The sequence below is a fragment of the Stegostoma tigrinum genome, chromosome 1, assembly GCF_030684315.1.
Source record: "Stegostoma tigrinum isolate sSteTig4 chromosome 1, sSteTig4.hap1, whole genome shotgun sequence".
NCBI classification, from domain to species: Eukaryota; Metazoa; Chordata; class Chondrichthyes; order Orectolobiformes; family Stegostomatidae; genus Stegostoma; species Stegostoma tigrinum.
The window spans coordinates 23,762,693-23,782,310 of NC_081354.1; the positions used below are offsets into that span (position 1 = coordinate 23,762,693).

Here is a 19,618-nt window from a genome sequence, read left to right on the forward strand (position 1 = left end):
GCGATAAAAGAGTAAACACCTTGGATATGGAATCTGTTAACTCCTTACTGGAAGCTACAAACCAATGACAAATCTTTAGAGATGACACAGTGTAGAGCTGGATGAACACAGCAGGCCAAGCAGCATCGGAGGAAGAGGAAGGCTGACGTTTCAGGCCTAGGCCCTTCTTCAGAAAGGTCCTTTTCTGAAGATGGGTCTAGGCCCAAAACATCAGCCTTCCTGCTCCTCTGAAGCTGCTTGGCCTGCTGTGTTCATCCAGCTCTACACCTTGTTATCTCAGATTCTCCACCATGGGCAGCTTCTACTATCTCTGACAAATCTTGAGACTTCACTTGCATTATTATTTAATGGTTTCAGCTCTTGGAATATTAATTTGTTGAAATCATACACTTCAACCAATGAAGGAAACAATATGTCTCTATTGTTGGCAACACAAAGTTGCAAAGGCATTGATAGTCATTTCAACAGCAAACTACACTTAATGCAATATCTGCAGCCTTAGACTAACATTATTACAGAGACATAAAAGGTGTTCACAGAACTTTTAATGAATAGCACTTTAAATCCATGACTGTAAACAATTGCATCATTATTCTGTACTGCTTGTTGAATTAACCCAAATGGTTGCTGTGTAGCGTTATATTTATTTCATGTTTCAAAGTCTTGCTGACTAATTTAAGCACGTATAAACTACTACAGTGTGGATAGAATAATGTATTACAGTTTTTATTGACAATAAACTGTTTCAACAATGTGAGAAAAATACAACATCCATTTTTTTCATAAGATATTATCTTTAAAAAAGTCAAGTTTCCCCAAATTTTCAGCTTAATCTGATGTTTCTTTTAATCTAAAAAAGTTAAATTTGGTAGCTTAAAATAAGGTTTGGTCTAACAGTTTATCTGACCAAAAATCAAAAAGAAAAGTGATCCTGTATATTATAAAAGAGCTGACTAACAGAAGAATCTCCATCCAAAGATGTGATATGCTCTCGGGGTTCAAATGGTGCGATTAACCTTGGGAACCTTGTTCTATAGACTGTTGGATACCTAAGAGATCATATCAATATGTTATGGCTCTTAAATACACTCCTACTTCTCACTCATTGTATTTCAATCATACCAGGAAGTTCTAAAAATTTATATCATATTTACACATAAATGGGTTTGCTGGGGGTAACTTTATTCCTAAAAGGATTCTTCTCCTCGAAAGTGGAAAAGACATCATGGCAGAAGGATCCATAGATTATATGCATGAGATAAAGGAAAATGATCTTTTCTGCTGTCCATCAGTGGAATTGTTGGTTCCTCTTGAGACCTAGATCATGACTCAGGATGAGAAAGTACCCGAAAAGTTACTCAAAATGATTTGTTGTCGAGCAAAGAGAAAAATCTTTTGTGTTTAAATTTACTTTTGACTTTAAATGTTATTATGGATCAGCTTTCTGAATATCTGTTTTGGTCTGTTTTTAATCAGTTGCGGAAGTGAAGGATGGGATTATAGATAAATGGACACTTGGAATTATTGATATTGAGAGTTGCTAAATTGTCCCCTCACTGAATACCATCCCTTCATGAAAAAAAGCAGCACACTTTTTTTATTTAGAATTTCTGAAAGAGTACAGTAAACACATTTGCAAATAACACTGTGTATAAACTACAGAACGTTGTTGAACTGAGGAGCTCTGATAATTGTGGGTCTGCGCTCATCACTAAAAAGATCTAGGAGTGTGTGTGAAGGACACTGTCACAGTCTTGAAAACTTGTCGCAATTTGGGAACACTCATCACAAATAAAAATAGAAAAAACAGTCACATCTAAAACAGTGATATTGCATTTGTAATGCACATCTGATTGGTTTCTGTACAGTCGGCTTCTTTTAGTGCCGATCTGTGGCGGTCATTAATTAAAGAAAGAGTTAGGAGCTCAGTAAAAGTTTTTGAGTGCTGTAAACAGGCACACACAGGGGTCATGAAATTGACCACACCAGTCACATCCAAAGAGTCTCCAAATCGCATCATTCTCAGACCTGCTGAGAGCATTCGATTCCACTATTAGCATGATTGTCTCCAATATTATAGGAATCGACTACATTATGCACAACTCAATGGCCAGGATGACGGACTGGAAAGCTGTTCTTTTTCTTTTGAATCGTTGGCTTGTGCAAAATCATGCTGCAACAACAGAAGGGACTAGCAAATTCTCTTCCGTGCTGTGGAGGGAAACAGACAGATAGCAACAGGTTAGCCTTGGAGCTGATAAATAATAATGTTTCATTTTTGTCACTGCCAAAGTGCATATCGCCCTTGATGATTTAATGCCTTACTGTCTTCCCTCAGTCACACCAGCATTTCTGTGTTGTGCCTTCACATTCTCAGTTAACCATTCCTTACTTGTTTCTTCATTTCAAACTTGCTTAAGCTTCAGCTAATTTACAATGGCAAAGTCTCCTCCAGCCCAAAGCTCCATTAATGATCATTCCTTTTCTTGTCAAAATGCATGTGCCTGAGTGAATCAACTTTAAGATGCTTATCTTCAAATTCAAAAACAATATCCCTGACCCATTCAACCCTATTTGTCCCTACCATCGCCATTGACACCTGAGGAGCGTCTGACACCACTCCACCATTTCAGACTTTTCATTGCTCACCAACTTTAAAAGCCTCCAAAAAATGTTCTTTTCTCAGTTCACCACATTCCAAAAGTATCCTGGTTGTGGCCTAAAGATGTCTACTTTCACATGATAGATTAAAATATATAATCTAAAAATTATGATAAATTACTTGTGTTTTAAAAGGATATGGAATTGAGAGAAAATCAAGAAAAGACATACAGGACTCAAGACATTAACTCTGTTTTTCTCTCTCCATAGATTCTGCCAGACCAGCTGGGTTTCTCCAGTATTGTCTGTGTTAAATAATTATTATCATTGCTGTTTTCATCATTCCTCTATACCACCTAGCATTTTCTCAATTCAGAGGACCTGTTCCATGGCTTTTTCTCATATCCCTTGTGCTTAAAGCAGTGTGAGTTCGGATGTCTTGCAAGTGCTCTTCACTGAAAGAAAGTGTCTCTCAAAAACTCTGGCCTCAGATTAGGGAATGCAGATTTTGGCAGAAATGAAATTTTGGAAATTATGCTGTGACATATGATTATATACCCAGCGGCACTACGCTAGTAGATCACTCTGTTATCCTTTTTCAGTCTACCAATTCCAGTAAAATGCAAAGAAATTCCATCACAGACAGATATGAAATTAGCTAGTAACAATCAAAGTAAACAATATTCTACATATGCTTGGTTAATCCATGAAGGGAATTTACTACAACACGAACACCAAGATTAATTCAATGCATTTTAACAAGCATTTACTTTCCTTTTAGTATCAAGTTACAAAGTACCTTTTACGAATGTAGATGATTTGAAGACTAATTTCACTTACCACCTTGAAATTAGGATGAAAGGATCTGAATAGCATTGTTTCTTTTCTTTCAATCTTGTTACAACTTGTTAATTTAAATCAACATAAATAATTTAAGTTTTTTAGGATATCATTTTGTTCAATATTGGGGACAGAAAATTGTTTTTAATGTGTATAACTAAGCATCATGTATCATGGTATTCTGATTTCAGATTTTTTCAGAGTAGCAGGGTTATTATAAACTACAAAAATGCCGGGGATATATATAGAAGGGAGAATTTCAGGCATGTTGAATACTTGAATGCATTATCTTGAATACACTGAGACATAATGTGAGAATTTACACAAACATTGGCAGTTTGTGCCAGGCTTTCTAACTGAACAGAAGTCCAATATATCAAAAAATTCTTGGTCACTGACATAAAATTTCAAGATGCCAAACAATTTTCATTCATTCCATTGTATCAAATTATTTCCCATACACTTCAATATAGATTTCAAATGAATGAAAGCATTTTTCATTTTTCTCACCAGTGTTTCTTTTCCAGTCTTTATCATTCTTTCCCAAAGGGAAAGGAGATTTACATGCATCTCTAAGATGCAGTAAATAATGTAAAATAGGGCACATTGGATACAGGGATTGGTTGTGATTTTGACAGTGTGAAATGGGTGATAATGTGCTACTAGACCATTTTACCTTTCTCCCAATTAATATTCCCATTTACATCAGTAGGAAGAATAAATTAGGATATGGAAAATGAGCTGCCGACTTGCTAACACTTGTATTACAATGTCACACATAAGTAAAACTAGCTAATTTTCTAAAGGAATGTGTACAATTTTCATTACATTTTAAGAATGGAATTTTTTTAAAAAAATCATTACAGGTTTGCACTCTAACTAGCCTGAACTTCTGATAATTCCTAGGGGTACAGTAAGGAAAATGTTCTTCCTCAAGTCCTCTCTGTGGAACATCCTCCAATGCTTTGCCTAAGTGGTCATTATGAATGTTTAGAACTCAGTGATGACTGTCAAAGGTCATTGAAAAAGAAAGATTTCTCGAGCCAAATTGGATCCTTCCCTTAAAGCTATCTGACATAGCAATCAGGTATTGATCGTAAGTGAGACCATTAGTTTATCTCCCTAATCTGGGCTACTATAATAAATTGTGGCATTGCTTGGCTGGGATGAATTACCTCAATACAGAATCAAGATCAAGCCTTAACTGTTACACTAATTTTATTAAATATTGGGCCAGCAGTAATTTTCATCTAGAGTCATCAAAACGTTTCACAGATATAATTACATTTGTGTGAACTATAAGTTTTGTTAGTATTTACTGCTTTGTTCGGTTCAGACTTGCTGATTCGTTATTTTCAATGACAGCTGAGAGTAGCACTAGTTCAAATAATATAACTTATTGACAAAATATACACATCTGTGATGACTACTGTTCAAATGTAAATGCTAGTTGGTAAGTGATTTGTTAAAGCAAAGTCAAAATTCTCTGTTTATTGGATACAATTCAAGGCAGTGTAGGCAAAGTCAAAACTGACCATTTGTTAAGTACAATTTAAGACAGTGTAGGCAACTTAAGTAAGAGTCATGTTTCTCCCTCTCTGAAATATGATTTGGCAAACATAGTGGGGACCTATTAATTCAGAAAGCAAAATGATAAAAATGTGTGTAATAGAGATTTAGCTTCATTATGATACAGCTGAGACTATTAATGCCTGGACCCTAAGCTCTGGAATTCCTTTCCTGAACATCTCGACCTTGCTAAATCTTAACTGAACACCCCTCATCAAACTTGCCTCTTTGATCAAACATCTTCTTACACGACTCAAACTTTGAGTGACTCTGCTATTATGAAACACCTCGCTAAATTTCACCATGTTAAAGGTGTTATATAAATTCATGTTGGTGTCATTATTAACATTATAGAAAAAGGTGGTACAAGAAGTGGCAATAACAGGAAGGGTATTAAAGAAAGGAGGAGAAAGAGGTAAACATCACTTAGAAAGGAATGAGAAGGGCTGAAGAAGAATAGTTTTGGAAAGAGAACAAGAGCATGAAAGAAATAAAGCAAATAGGTAGGGGGAATGAGCGAGTACGGGAGGTGGCATAATATTAATGTCACTAAAGGAGCAATCCAAGGCTAATATTCTTATGTCATGAGTTTGAATCTCACAATGGCAGATGATGAAATTTGGATTCAATGTAAAAATCTGAAATAGAAATCCGATCTAACAGCGACCATATAACACGGTTAACATTTTTAAAAATGCCCATGCTTCATTATTGTCCTTTATGGCAGAAAATCTGCCATCTCACCTGGTCCATCTAAATGTGACTCCAGACCCACAGTGATGTGGCTGACTCTTAACTTCCCTCCAAGCAATTAGAGATGGACAATTAATGCCACCCTAGCCAGAGACAACAACAGTCACAGATGAATTTTAAAAACGGCTTTAATTTAACTCACCAAAGCAGAAATTCAGGAACAGATTGGCCGTTTGCTTAATACTGTGCTCTGATTTATTTCCATTTACCTTATCTAAAATGGGCTGGTTATTTGTCAGATTTTCCCCTTTTAAGTTTCATTATGGCGTCTCTCAGTATGTTTATGAAGATTAAAAAGAGATGGAAAGTTAATGTTTAAGTCACCAGGCTACTTCCAAAATATCATTAGTATAAATTCAACTGTTTTTGAGTTCATAGAATCCGCTACCATGTGGAAGCAGACCATTCAGCCCATCAAGTACACCAACCCTCCAAACAGCATCGCTCCCAATCCCTCCAACCCTGCCAATCTACGTAACCTCCACATCTTTGGACTATGGGAGGAAACCAGAGCACCCAGAGGAAACCCACACAGACATGAGGAGAATGTGCAAACTCCAAACAGACAGCTACACAAGGATGGAACTGATCCTCGGTCCCTCGTGCTGTGAGGCAGCATGCTGCCTAAATTGTGAGATTTATAATTTGGAGTACCTGCATGCTATAACAATGAAAGGCAGATTATGAATTTACACATCATTCTTTCTATAAGAAGTCTAGCAGTTGCAGGAAATACCAACATGGAAATAGTTGTTTTATCGACATAGCATTATATTAGATTAGGGTATCTAAACAAAAACAATAGTTCCAAAGGGATCCTTCCTTCATGGAATATGTTTTTGAACCCTCTTGGTGTTTAGCAAAAAGGTATAATTTCTGTCCTGATATGATTATGTGCAAGTGAAACTATGAAATCTTTCAACACGGTTCCTTAATTGCACTGTTCTGGTACGCAAGTGGAAAAAAGATTGCCTGAGTATTTTTAACACAGAGGAAGCACTTTTCAAATGTGAAAGATAGAGCAAACGAAGTTTGAAATCAATCATGCAGAGTGGAATCAATGTATTTTTATTGCAGAGTGCACCATCTTAATTCAGTTTGGCAGGATGAGACAGAAATAGGAAATAGATGCCAGACACTGGAGAAGAGAATGGGAAGAGCAAATAATGAAGAACAGTGATAATATATTTTTTTTAAAAAAGTAAACAGGAAAGGAGAAATATTGTAACACTGAGAACAAGCATGGGAAAAAGTGTACTAAATATCATGTAACATTCAGACGAGAGTAAATCTATCAGATCAGAAAGATACATTTCAGTAAATAAAGATTTTCAGACAATTTAGAATCATAGAATACACGTGACATCAGAGACTACATAGTTTACTCCACCTCTACCAAAGCTACCTCGAGAAGGTTTCTCTAATACTGCTCTGAAGAAGGGTCATTGGGCCCAAAAGATAAATTGTGCTTTCTTTTTACAGATGCTGCCAGACCTATTGAGTTTTTCCATCAGTTTCTGATTTTGTTTCTGATTTCCAGCATCTGCAGTTTTTTGCTTTTTACTTTTTTGATACCACTTTCCTGCACTTTTTCTGTTCACCCCTCACCAGCTTCCTTTCACTTTCAACTAATTCAATAATGTGTTAATAGCCACATATGTAAATGGTGTCATTTTATCCTTCCAGAATATCAACCCTATACTCTCCTCAGCATTTAGTTAGTGTCCTATCTCAACCATCTTCCTGGTAACCTGGTGTAAAGAGATACTTCCTGACGCCTGTCCTAAACCTGTCTTCACAACCTTCAGCAAATGCCCTCTTGTCCCGTTATCACAGTTTATTGGAAGATATCGTTTCATGTTTACATTCTCCACTCCATTAAATGTCTTAAATAGCTCTACAAGGTAACTCTCAATGTCTCTTTTTCAAAATTACTCTGGTTAGTCTGATTATTTCTCACAGCTTTGTTAGACCACGTTTCATTAAAAAAAAAGGATACTGAGGTACTGGACAGAGGGTAAAGAGAAGATTTCAAAGTTAATACCAAAAATACATGGACATAATATCAGGAAAGAATCAACATACTGGGTTTCTACTCTCCCGATAAAAAAAGGTGTGACTTAATATAGGTATGTAAAATTATGACAGACTTTGATTGAATGCATACAAAAGGTATGCCTCCTGTTTTCGAGAAGGACTTTACTGGAGGTGACCAATATAAGATAGTTACCAGGGAATAAAAAAGAAACTTCTTTCTTAAAGTCTTGTGAGCATGGAAGTCACTACCATGCATTATGATTGAAGTAAATTATATGCATTTAATAGGAAGCTACAGAAGCATATGAGTGAAAAGGAAATAGATGGCTACTATGATAGATTTAGTGTGAAAAAATATGGTTGGAAGCTTGAGTGGAATAACTAAATGCATTGACTGGTTGAGCTAAGTTGTCTGTTTCTGTGTCATGCATCCCATGGGAAGTTATTCCTCTAACACCAATGATATGTGTTGTTCTTCTGCACAATGCACTTAATGTCTAACTGGTTATCGTCTATTGCAACAAGAATTGTGACATTTTACTGCAGATGCAGCCTTGCCAGAGAATACAATCCCTACATGAATTTTCTTGATTTGGTAATACACTCCTTTATTTTGCTTTCCAAGCTTTTGCTGCATCAGTTTGGTGAGAAACAAATCAAATATTGCACTGAGATCTATTTCATTTCTTTGCAGGCAAGTTTTCCTGAACAGGTGGATTGTATAGATCTCCGAAAACACAGCATTTGACACTGCAGAGCTTCATCTGCCATTGTTCAGCCAGATGAACACTTGAGGATAATTTTAAATGTTAATGCTTTGTGTCAAGCATCTTGGTTGCTGGCAAGGCATACTTGTAAATCAGACAGACATTGCATACAATTTTCCAAAAAGTAACAATTGTAAATATACTGATTTGAAAATTGATGACTTTATGTCGTGAGCTCATTTTTCCCCAAGATATGTTATCAGAAGCAATTCAGACTTGTAAAAATATGCTTTTCGTCTTTTTAAGATCTTGATTGTCCACTCTGAGTGCACAATTCCTTTTCATTTGATTTTATATTCAAATTTTATTATCATGAATAGTTAGCTCTTATCTAGATTATTTCTGTAATACAGAAATGGAAGAGCTCCCAGCATGGATCCCACAGTATCCACTTCAATACTGATCTCTGATTTGCCTGAATTACAGTTACAACTCTGCTTTCTCTGCCTTAACCAGTTACTGATCTACATCTATATTCTATTCTAGATAATTGTTAAACCAGTCTCTCATGTAGTATTTCATCACAAAAGCCATTAGGAAACTGGAGTACAGTTTGTCATATGCATTTCATCTTCATTGCTGGGTATGTTGGCCTCCTGAAAGTTTCTGAAAGGTTGGTTAGGAACACAACCCCCTTGGGAGCCATATTGTCTAGTATTTATTAGGTAATTTTCATACAAGCACACTTACATTTGGTCCTAATTATTGATTCCATTTGTTTTTTTTTAACTGATTATAGATTGAAGACTAATGGATGCTCAATTGCTAAGCATAAATGTTGTCATCTTCTTAAAATGTTGGAATAAAATTGTCTGCTTTCCATCTGTTAACCTTGCCCTCGCATTCGACTTGCTCAATATTATCTTCAATGCTTTGCTTAAACATAATTCATTCATCCAAGAGAGTTTATTGTGGTTTCAACTGAATGCAGGTCTCTTAACATTTAGCAATTGTGCAAAATGCACAATATCAGTTCAGACAATTCTTAGAGACAGCTCCTGATTTTCATTGTCATCAGCTAAAGTTAAAATTATCTCCTTTTGCTTCAGATCAAGTCCTGAAGCATGACTTACAAGTGCTTACTAAATCCAAACACATGATATTTCTTTCTTTCCTATTTGCATTTGGGATATGGACAACAGTGGCAAAGCCAGCATGTGTTGTCCATCCCTAATTGGATGCTTATCATATTATAAACATTCTCATGAACAGTTCCATAGGTTTTAACTCACTTTCTAATTTTCCTTTGGTTGCTATGGTAATTGAAAGAATGTTTCCAGATCTCTTTTGCCCTTTCAGTAAGTTTTAAATCTGCTTGCACATAACATCATGCATGTATTTGGTGCAAGCATTAACCAATTTTGTAATTATTTCTATCCTTTTCTTAATCTCTCTTTTAATTTAACAATCATACTTTTTAGTCTATGTTTCCAATGTGTTCAAAGAGTTTAATATTTCATATGCAAACCTGAAGAAACAGAGTGGAGATGCAGCCAATGTTTACAGATCGTGGCTAGAATCCAGCTTACATTGATAATGGAAAGTGTTTCGAGGATTGTTATCGATGTGCATCTAAAGATTGCATGGGCCAGAAGATGCAGTTAGTTTGGACTTCACGCTATTAAGTCAGGCCTCCAAAATCTAGTGGACAACGGCTACAGTCCAAAAATAATTCAAGTGGATTGAAAAGAAGGCGATATAATGGTTCTCCCAGCTAGGCTTTTAAAAAGGTAAGCTCAGGGCAAATCAGCTTGCTATATTGAACATTTATTTTACATAGAATTACATTAACATTACACAACGTAAAAAGACCAGTCAGCACAGCAAGTTTGTTTTGCTGTTTTTCCTCCTTCACATCAAGAGTAGTCCACTGCCTCAGGAAAGCAGCCAACATAATCCAAGACCCCTCCCATCCCAGTTGTATTCTCTACCACCCTCTTCCATGAGGCAACAGATACAATGTTTGAAAACACATACCAACAAATTTTAAAACAGCTTCTACCCTTCTGTTATTAGACTTGTGAAACGACCTCTCATATATTAGAGGTGATCTTTCTCTCTAATCTCTCTGCAGCTGTAACACCATATTTTGCATCAGAGATAATGGGAACTGCAGATGCTGGAGAATCCAAGATAATAAAGTGTGAAGCTGGATGAACACAGCAGGCCAAGCAGCATCTCAGGAGCACAAAGGCTGACGTTTCGGGCCTGATGAAGGGTCTAGGCCCAAAACGTCAGCCTTTGTGCTCCTGAAAGGCTGCTTGGCCTGCTGTGTTCATTCAGCTTCACGCTATATTAACACCATATTTTGCATTCTGTTCTACTAGTCACACTTACGTAAGGTATGATTTGTCCAGTAGCATGCAAAACAGTACTTTTCACTGTATCTTAGTATATGTGACAAAAATCAAATCAACCATATGCTTGTTCTGTTCCCATATTCCTTTATCCTTTATTCTTTCAACTTCTCCAACTTGTTCTTAATAGGTCCCTGCTTCAGTCATTAATTTTGATCAAACATTTTACAGACTCACAGTCCTCTGTGTAAAAGATTTCTCCTACTCTCAGTCCGAACTTCTAATATTTTAGCTTCTGCTGGTGTTGCCTCATTCTAATTCCCCGTTTCGCTGGAAAAAGTATGTTTCTATGTACTCTGTCCCAACACAAAGTAATAGAAGTTAATGAAAACTGGAGATCAGAATGTTTTGGACTCTCACAGATATCTATCCTTCCACTGAAGTATTTAATTAGTAACAAGGAGAATAGTATTGTTAAGATTCACTTCTGGTTTCCCACGGTCGCAGTAAACCAGTAACTTCTTAGATCCAATCAAGAAATGGGAATAGTGCAGCAGACTATTCCAATCAGAAGCTATTAGAACAGGTAAAGCTGTATTTTGTTTTGAATATATATCATTGAGGAAACAGTGACGCATCAGAGAGCTCAGTAAACAACAAGGCATATTGTTACACTTGTTTTGATCAAAGAAAAGGACATTGAGGGAATAATATGAATCAGTTTAAAGTTATACAAAATAAAAGTTATGTAGATTTGAGCAATTTATATGCAGTAGATTGTGATCACACCAAAAACATGTGCCCAATATTAGCAAGCTTCAAATGAAACAAGAGATTTTAAGATCTGTTTTCAGCATCAACACGACATATCAGGAATAAATACCTGGAAAAAAAATGATACGGCTGCACTTATTAATTCTTCGAAAGGGTAAGACAGACAACAATCTGCATTGGAAATAATAAGAATATGTATAGGTGTAGATGAGTCATAACTTGTAGAACACAACGGCCCCTTTGTTATTTGTGACTCATGTTTGAGAAGGAACATCTCAGAATTGAACAGTACAAATTGTAAGGATGGATTTATATGCTGAAGTTTTATCTGAGTTACCATCTAGAGACATAAAAATTATAAATTTTGGTTGCCATCCACTGGGGATTATGGACAGTAACTTCAACTCTTGGTCCCAGCCAAAACAATGGGTTGGGAACCTTTTAAGAGCTGTCCCAAACTTGGCCATGACTTGTTAAACTGAGCCACAGTATTGTAATACCTGAACGATTAGCGAGGGTGGGTGGAATGTGGCACTGAATTTGCCAAAGGAAGGATTTCTCATGGAAGGGGCACTGGTGTGGGTCAGAAGTAGTTTGACATCATGGAAGCTACCAAGAATAGACAGAGCACTTGGGATGGTGCCCCTGCCCTCCAGCTCTCCCATTCTTACCTGGAGATCCAAATGCTAGAGGTGATCACTCTCAAGGCTATGAGGAATAGGCCAGCCTTTCCAACTAAACAGAGATGCATGGAAGAGGCCAAGGGGTGAGCAACAGGAGGGTCTAACATGGAGTCAATGCCTGCAAAGTTTCCAGGACTTCAGGAGGCTGGGAAAAGTCAGTGGGATTATATTTTCAAATGCCAAGCTCATGCTCAAGACATTGCCATTATTCTCTCATATAACGTTCTGCAATAAAACACGCTTGCAGCTGCAATCATTTTTCTGTGTCCAGGCAACTCATACTAAACAGACAATGCTCACGCTAAATATCATCCTATTGTTGTTGCACACCCATATCCACCAGTCACCCTCCACAACTTTTGTTCTTTCCTCCTCACTACACAAACCATTTCTACCATGCACAAATCTCTATTTTAGGGTCATAGAGATATACAGCACGGAAACAGATCCTTTGGTCTAAGTCGTTCATGCTAACAAGATATTCTATATAAATCTATTCACATTTGCCAGCATTTGGCCCATATTCCTGCAAACCCTTCCTGTTCATATACCCATCCAGATGCCCTTTAAAAGTTGTAAATGTACCTGCCTCCACCACTTCGTTGGCAGCTCATTCTGTAGTTGCCCCTTAGGTCCCTTTTGAATCTTTCTCTTCTCACCTTAAACCTATGCCCTCTCCTATTGGACCCCTCCACCCCGGGAAAAAAACCTTCAGTATTTACCTATCCATGCCCTTCATGATTTTATAAGCCTCTGATGCTCCAGGGACAATAGCCCCAGCCTATTCAGCATTTCCCTATAGTTCAAACCCTCCAACCCTGGCAAAATCCTTGTAAATCTTTTCTGAACCCTTTATAGTTTCACAACATCCCTCCTGTAGGAAGGAGACAAGAATTGTGTGCAATACTCCAAAAGTGGCTGAACCAATGGCCTGTATAGCCGCAACATGACCTCCCAACTTCTATACTCAATGCACTGACCAATTAAGGCAAAATGTTGTCTCCTTCCAGAAGTAGATGCACACAACTTTGTTAGGAGATAAAGATTTGAAGAGGCTGTGCAGGTAGAGAGTGAAGGTGGTTTGATTTTTCGGTGTTAATCATCTTGACACCCACTGACATCATACACCCACATGATCCACTGGAAAACTGGTCTTGTTCTAGAAGTCAGCAATAACCTGTCATGACAGCACAAGCTTTCTGAAGTCCTAGTACTCTGACATGTCAATAAAACTGATCCTTTTCCTGTGGACGCTTCATTTGTGGTTTTGACCCCTCAGACCCACTGCTCTGTATCCATACACCACCACTATCCATCCCACTGTCATCCCCAAAAACTCTGTGGAGCAGTACATGGCTGAGAATGCAAACATTGCTGCTGCTGGAATTGCTCAGGCTGCTGCTGGTACTGCTAGTGTTGTTAGTTATTGAGATTAGGAGTTGGAAAGGCATATTTTGGCTGCACAGGACATCAGTTAGGCTACTTTTGGAATACTGCATTCAATTCTAGGAATTCAATTCTGCTCTAGGAAAAATGTTGTGAAACTTGAAAGGGTTCAGAAAAGATTTCCAAGGATGGTGTCAAGGTTGAAGTGTTTGAGCTACAGTGAAAGGCTGAATCACCTGGGGCAATTTTCACTGGAATGTATGTAAGGAGATAAATTCTCATAAATGTTAGCTCAGGTTACATCACATCAGATATCATTCTGCCCCCTTCTGGGTTGTATCTGGGTGTATTTCCAGGCAGTGAGAAACTCACATGGAGCTGAGGGATGACCTTATAGAGGTTTATAAAATCATGAGTGGCATGAATAGGGTGAATAGTCAAGGTCTTTTCCCCCGGGATAGGGAGGTCCAAAACTAGGTGGCATAGGTTTAAGGGCAGAGGGGCAAGCTGCCAGAGGAGGTGGCGGAAGCTAGTACAATTACAACATTTAAAAGGCATCTGGAGGGGTATATGAATAGGAGAAAAAATTAAAGAGGTATGGGCCTAATGCTGGCAAATTGGACTGGATAAATTTAGAATATCTGGTCGACATGGTTGAGTTGTTTCTTTCCGTGCTGTACATCTCTGTGACTCTACGATTCTATGTTGGAAATGAACAGAGGTTGTTCCCATACCATAGTGAAGGCTGCTAAGAACTGCAGCTGAAGGTGAGCATGATCACAGATAGGTGAGCTGACCTCCAGGAAGTTAGCAACACCTTATCAAGCAGTGCAAATACAATCTGATAAGAAACACTGTGACAACTATCCTCACATCTATCCATGACTAGAACATATTTTTTCATTGTGGGGAAACTTAAGGCCGTCAATTATACAGAAGAAATAATCCCCACACTACACTTGGTGCCTTGCTGACCTTTGCAAGTTGCTAACAACTTGAGAAATAGGCGCATTGATTGTTTAACACCAGAATGATCTCTTAACACTGCAGTTAATAAATATTTGGAAATTCTAAAAGCTTTCCAGGCAGCAACAAGGGAATTTCTCACTGTCTGGAAACACAGCCAGATACAACCCAGTAAGGGGCAGAATGATATCTGATGTGATGTAACCTGTGGTAACATTTATGCGTATTTTTCGCCTTACATTTGGTCAAACTCTTACCCTGCCTGTCCATGCTGTACATATCTATGACTCTGTGACTAAGTGAACAATCATTTCATCTCCTAATATTAACAGGCTTACTCCATAGTCCTGAAAGAAAGAAGAACAGGGAGAGAAAAAAAAAGAGAGGGGCAAGAAAGGAAGGTCGGAAGGAATCAAAATTACTAAGGGAGAAAATTTATTTACTTTTACCTATAGCCACTTTGTTCAAGAATGGGTGCTGTAGTTGGTAAACACTCATTTATTCCCAAATTTCCACACCTCTAAATAAACACTTGCTGTATTACTGATCACTAATTTTGCAACTGACTGCACTACTATATGAAATTTCTTGGAGAAAAATCATTTCTGAAAAGAGTCATGAAAGCACAGACCAGAACTAAAACACCTTAGAAAGGACACAACAAGTCATACCAGTGGGATGGACTATGGTTGGCATGAATATGCACAGGAAGTGTTAACTGTCTTAAATTGGTGATTAAATTCAAACCAGGTAAGTCAGCTCAAAACATTTAGGCTATTGAAATGGATGTGATAATCCTTTTCCTCAGAAAAAAAGTGTCACGTCTGGAGAATTTTGAATTTCTGCCTACAAACAACAAGATGCTACATGTAAATAAATATGTTTTTTGAGCAAGCGCAAATTAGTCACTCTGCAAGTGTGGCTCATAATCTTAAACGGGTTTATGGTGTGATTGTTAGTGCCGTCTGGATCAGTGAGTAAATGCATCCAATTGCAAAATCACAACTAATGTTCAACATTACGGTTGAAAATTTACACTCCCTTTATCAGCCTATTTAATTGTGAGAAATGGAGGAAAAGATGGTTAAAACAAAAACATTAGAATCATAATATTGAGAAAAGAATTCCTATCTTTTCTCTTAAGGTTTAAAGTGTGAGTTCAGAATCTCATTAGCGAGCAGCGACTGCTCTATTTCATAAAGTTGTGTTTCATTATTAGCCCAACTTACCTAATTTCTATGCAGTTTCAAATTCTCTATTCCTTTCCCGATAAATTAGACAGCACCAAATCCTGATATTAAAGTCAAAGCAATGACCTGCCATCAGCAGCTTGATTCTGTCTTCACCACAGCATCCTTTCATGCTCCATTGACACTACTCAGCTGCACCCATCATCCATGCAAGTTGGAAACAACAAAATACTAGCCTCTCCATTTCATCAAGCTTGCTCCCAGATGAACACACACAGCTCACAAGGCCTTCAGGACTTCACTATTGAGCTCAGGAACACATAAAATTTGTGTTTAATCTGTTGGTTCACTTCGTAGATCCTCTCTCTCTCACACACACACACACACACACACACACACACACACACACACACACACACACACACAAACGCACGTGTATGCACATACACAGTGCATGCATCCTATGGCTCTTAGTTTCAGTTCTGAGTACTCACTTATACTGTACTCGGTGGAGACTGCCAGCTTCTGTGGTTTGCATTATCTTTTAGCACATAAGGAGAGATGGCAATATTAAGGTTGAGAGCACTGAACAGTCAAAGGGGTGGACATTCACTGCCTGGCACTGTGCTACGATAACATCACACCAACTGTATATGCCAGCAGCTTATACAGTGAACGTGCTGTCTATGCTTCAGCCAAATGACCAGGTATATAAAAATCAAAGCAGACCAGCGCTTAGTGGGGTCAAGGGGAACTGCGGTCCATCAGGGATATGGTCAGTTAAGCGGCTCATCCACTTTCAATCCAGGGCATTTTTCCCCAACCAGTCAGGTATTGGTTCTATTAAAATCTGGGGATTTGTGTCTTTGCTGTCTATGGATTGGGCCACAAGGCGTTAGGTGGTTAAGTACAAACAGTCTAGTGGTGAAAAATAGATAAGTCAGGGGAGACCTCAGTCTGGCAGGTTGCTCAATTTTCATGCAATGAGACAAATGGAGGGACTGAGCATGATAATGGTGGATGAAAGAGCAGGTAGTGGCGATCCAGGAGAAATGATCAGTATTCCAGTTCCCAGCAGTTGAGTGGGAACACAAAGGCAAAGAGGGTTAGTTCTTTTTTCAGAGGATGAGTTGGATGTGAGTCTTTTTGTTTACACAACGCATAGATTAACTAGAAATGTCGGTCATGGGGGTTTATGAGAGGCATGCTCTGTGACAAAGTTAAAGTGAACTGTGGTCCTGTGAGAGTGAGGTAGCACAGTAAAGACTAAGAAATTATCTTTACAGAGTGCAGATCACTCACCTTCTTCCTTCACTGTTGTGTACTACAGTTTACCTAGAACTTTGCTTTGAACAGGTGCACCATTTCAGTCCAGCTGGCTGAGTCTGGTGGTGTGGCCTACTTTGCCAGTCACAGGGATATATCAATGCCTTCCTTTCCATCAACCATCCACCAGCATTTCCAGATATCTGTCAGCATACCAAAGAGCTAAATTTCCTTTCTCAGCTATTTTCTTGGGGAAAACAGTTCAGGATTACAGTGTGAAGGAAAGTTCCTAGTTTGCAGCATCTCAAGTACTGTGGAGTTTGATTAAGTTTGATGCTTTAATGGTGCAAAGCATCAACTACTTCTCTCTTGCCTACCACATGATTCCACTGAGCAGCTGCAAAAACATATGGTTGTACATCTAACAAGGTGGAGGGTGAATGATTGTCTCAGCAAAATTATCATTGGCTAAGTCAGAGTGGGTGCCATATCACCTGAGAAAACATTTTGTCCAAAAATAGGATAATTCAGTCATAACTCTAATTTTTATAGGCACGACTTGAACGACATAGTCAGCATACTATGGAAATGGATGTGTTCTTTGATGTCGTCTGTCAGTTGCTGGGATGTATGACCTACACTTCTGGCATCTCATTGGCACTGAAACCATATTACTCATTTGTGCACTTTAAAATATAGCTGGGCATTTAGGAGTTAAATCCGTGGCATGTTTTCGTTGAAGCTGTGATATAAACATGGAACACTTATCACCAAGTAATCTTCTCCATTTACATGTTGCTGCTGTCAAATCAAAACGACATTGGGCCTACCATACAAATGAATTTCAGTGCCAGTATGATGTAAAGCATGTAGATCATATGTACCAAAGATGGCCAGTTTGTATCAAATGGCATGTCCTGTTAGCAGCCTGCAACCAGGCAATGTACTAACGGTATCCAACTTGTCCTTGCTTGCAGAACTCGAAACACATTATCCAACATTAGCTGTGATTCAAAAATTGAATAACATTTTTGAATTAATCCTGACTGTGCTAATAATTTTATTGACAAATTTAAGATTGTGAGTTGAGTTCACATTGTGAACTGTAATCTATACATATTAGGACACAGGGCCCTGCACTTTGCAGACAGAAATAACATGTACACACACTGCACCTGTTCCAACTGAACAAATAAGTGACAGCCATTCTCTGGTTCATTCCTCAGACAATGCCGTGATAAATTAGAATCAACCTGCCTGGTTTAAATTTAAATAAAATTGGTGGTTACTGTCAGTCATCTTCTAAATGATGCATTCTCCATGACAACAATTCTACTAATCAGAATCCACTTGCTAACCAGAATATTCTTCTCATACGGTATTAAAAATGTTCTCTTTAAATTGGTATTTCTCGCAAACTGGCCTGATGAGTGCAAGATGAAAAGCTTTGACAAAATCTGTCTTTTTCAGCAATATAGAAGATTTCTTAAAACAATCAGCAAAGTTTATTTTGAATTGATACAGAATGCAATGATGTAAATGCTATGTTTCTGAAAGAAATATGTCTCAGGCTTCAGCAAAGTGATTTCATCACAAATATGTGACCTAGGCCCAGATATACTACATTTTTTAATGGTACGAATATTGGAGAGGAGCTGGGTTAAGTCTTTTGATCCATTAGATTTAATGGCTTTACTGTAGTTACAACTCAAGAACAAAGAATGCATTTTATTTTCACGCTGACAGGCCTAGATTACTCTATCCCTGTTCAAACACTGATTTCAAATGCGTAGAACCCTGGTTTAACTAGCTTTTACCAATATCCTGTTGGCTTAAAAATTCTAATTCTGCAATCAGCTTAACATCTTCATCTGCCCCATTTTAATTCAGACTTAATCACCCACATTGCAGAGCCAGATGCGTGTAATCGAAGAACACTTGGCACTTTACAGAGGATATAATTCTTAACACATTCATCGATTTAGTCTACTCCCGATGTTTTGTCAGCCAGTGTTCAGTCTTTTTTCCCCAATATCTGCCCACAATTGTTCAATCCCCTCTTGTTTACTGATGACAAATTAATGGCCCTGCAAAGGGTGGTGTCATCAGCAAAAAGCCTGTCACATTTGATGTCATTTCCCCAGATAATTGATCAGAATAAAGAATGAAAACTGATCCTGTGAGAGCCACGAACAAATACCCTTCTATCAGTGAGGATGTTGCACACCCATTCTAATAATGACCAAATAAGTCAGTCTTTCCTTCCCCAAAAGTGAATATACCAATACAGTACTGCAGTCTACATTCATGGACATGTGTATGTCATCATCTATCAACTATAATATGTAATCAATATCTCTTCAGGCATTGCTAATGTCTAAGTTTCAACAACAATGTTTTATTAAATGTCTCCATTTTAATTTTAGTACTTTTCTATGTTTTGTTTTTCTATATTTGTACATTGGACGCAGTAATCAAAGTACAATGTT

General features: G+C 37.8%; 1 protein-coding gene across 1 annotated transcript in view; it reads right to left on the reverse strand.

Annotated features, from left to right (window-relative positions):
• Positions 1-357: 357 nt before the first annotated feature.
• Positions 358-19,618, reverse strand: part of pcdh10a (protocadherin 10a) — a 49,062-nt gene continuing 29,801 nt past the window's right edge. Inside the window, exon 5 of the mRNA XM_048530430.2 lies at positions 358-2,211. Coding sequence (XP_048386387.1) covers positions 2,192-2,211 — 20 coding nt within the window. The 3' untranslated portion in view covers positions 358-2,191. The remainder of the gene's footprint in view (positions 2,212-19,618) is intronic.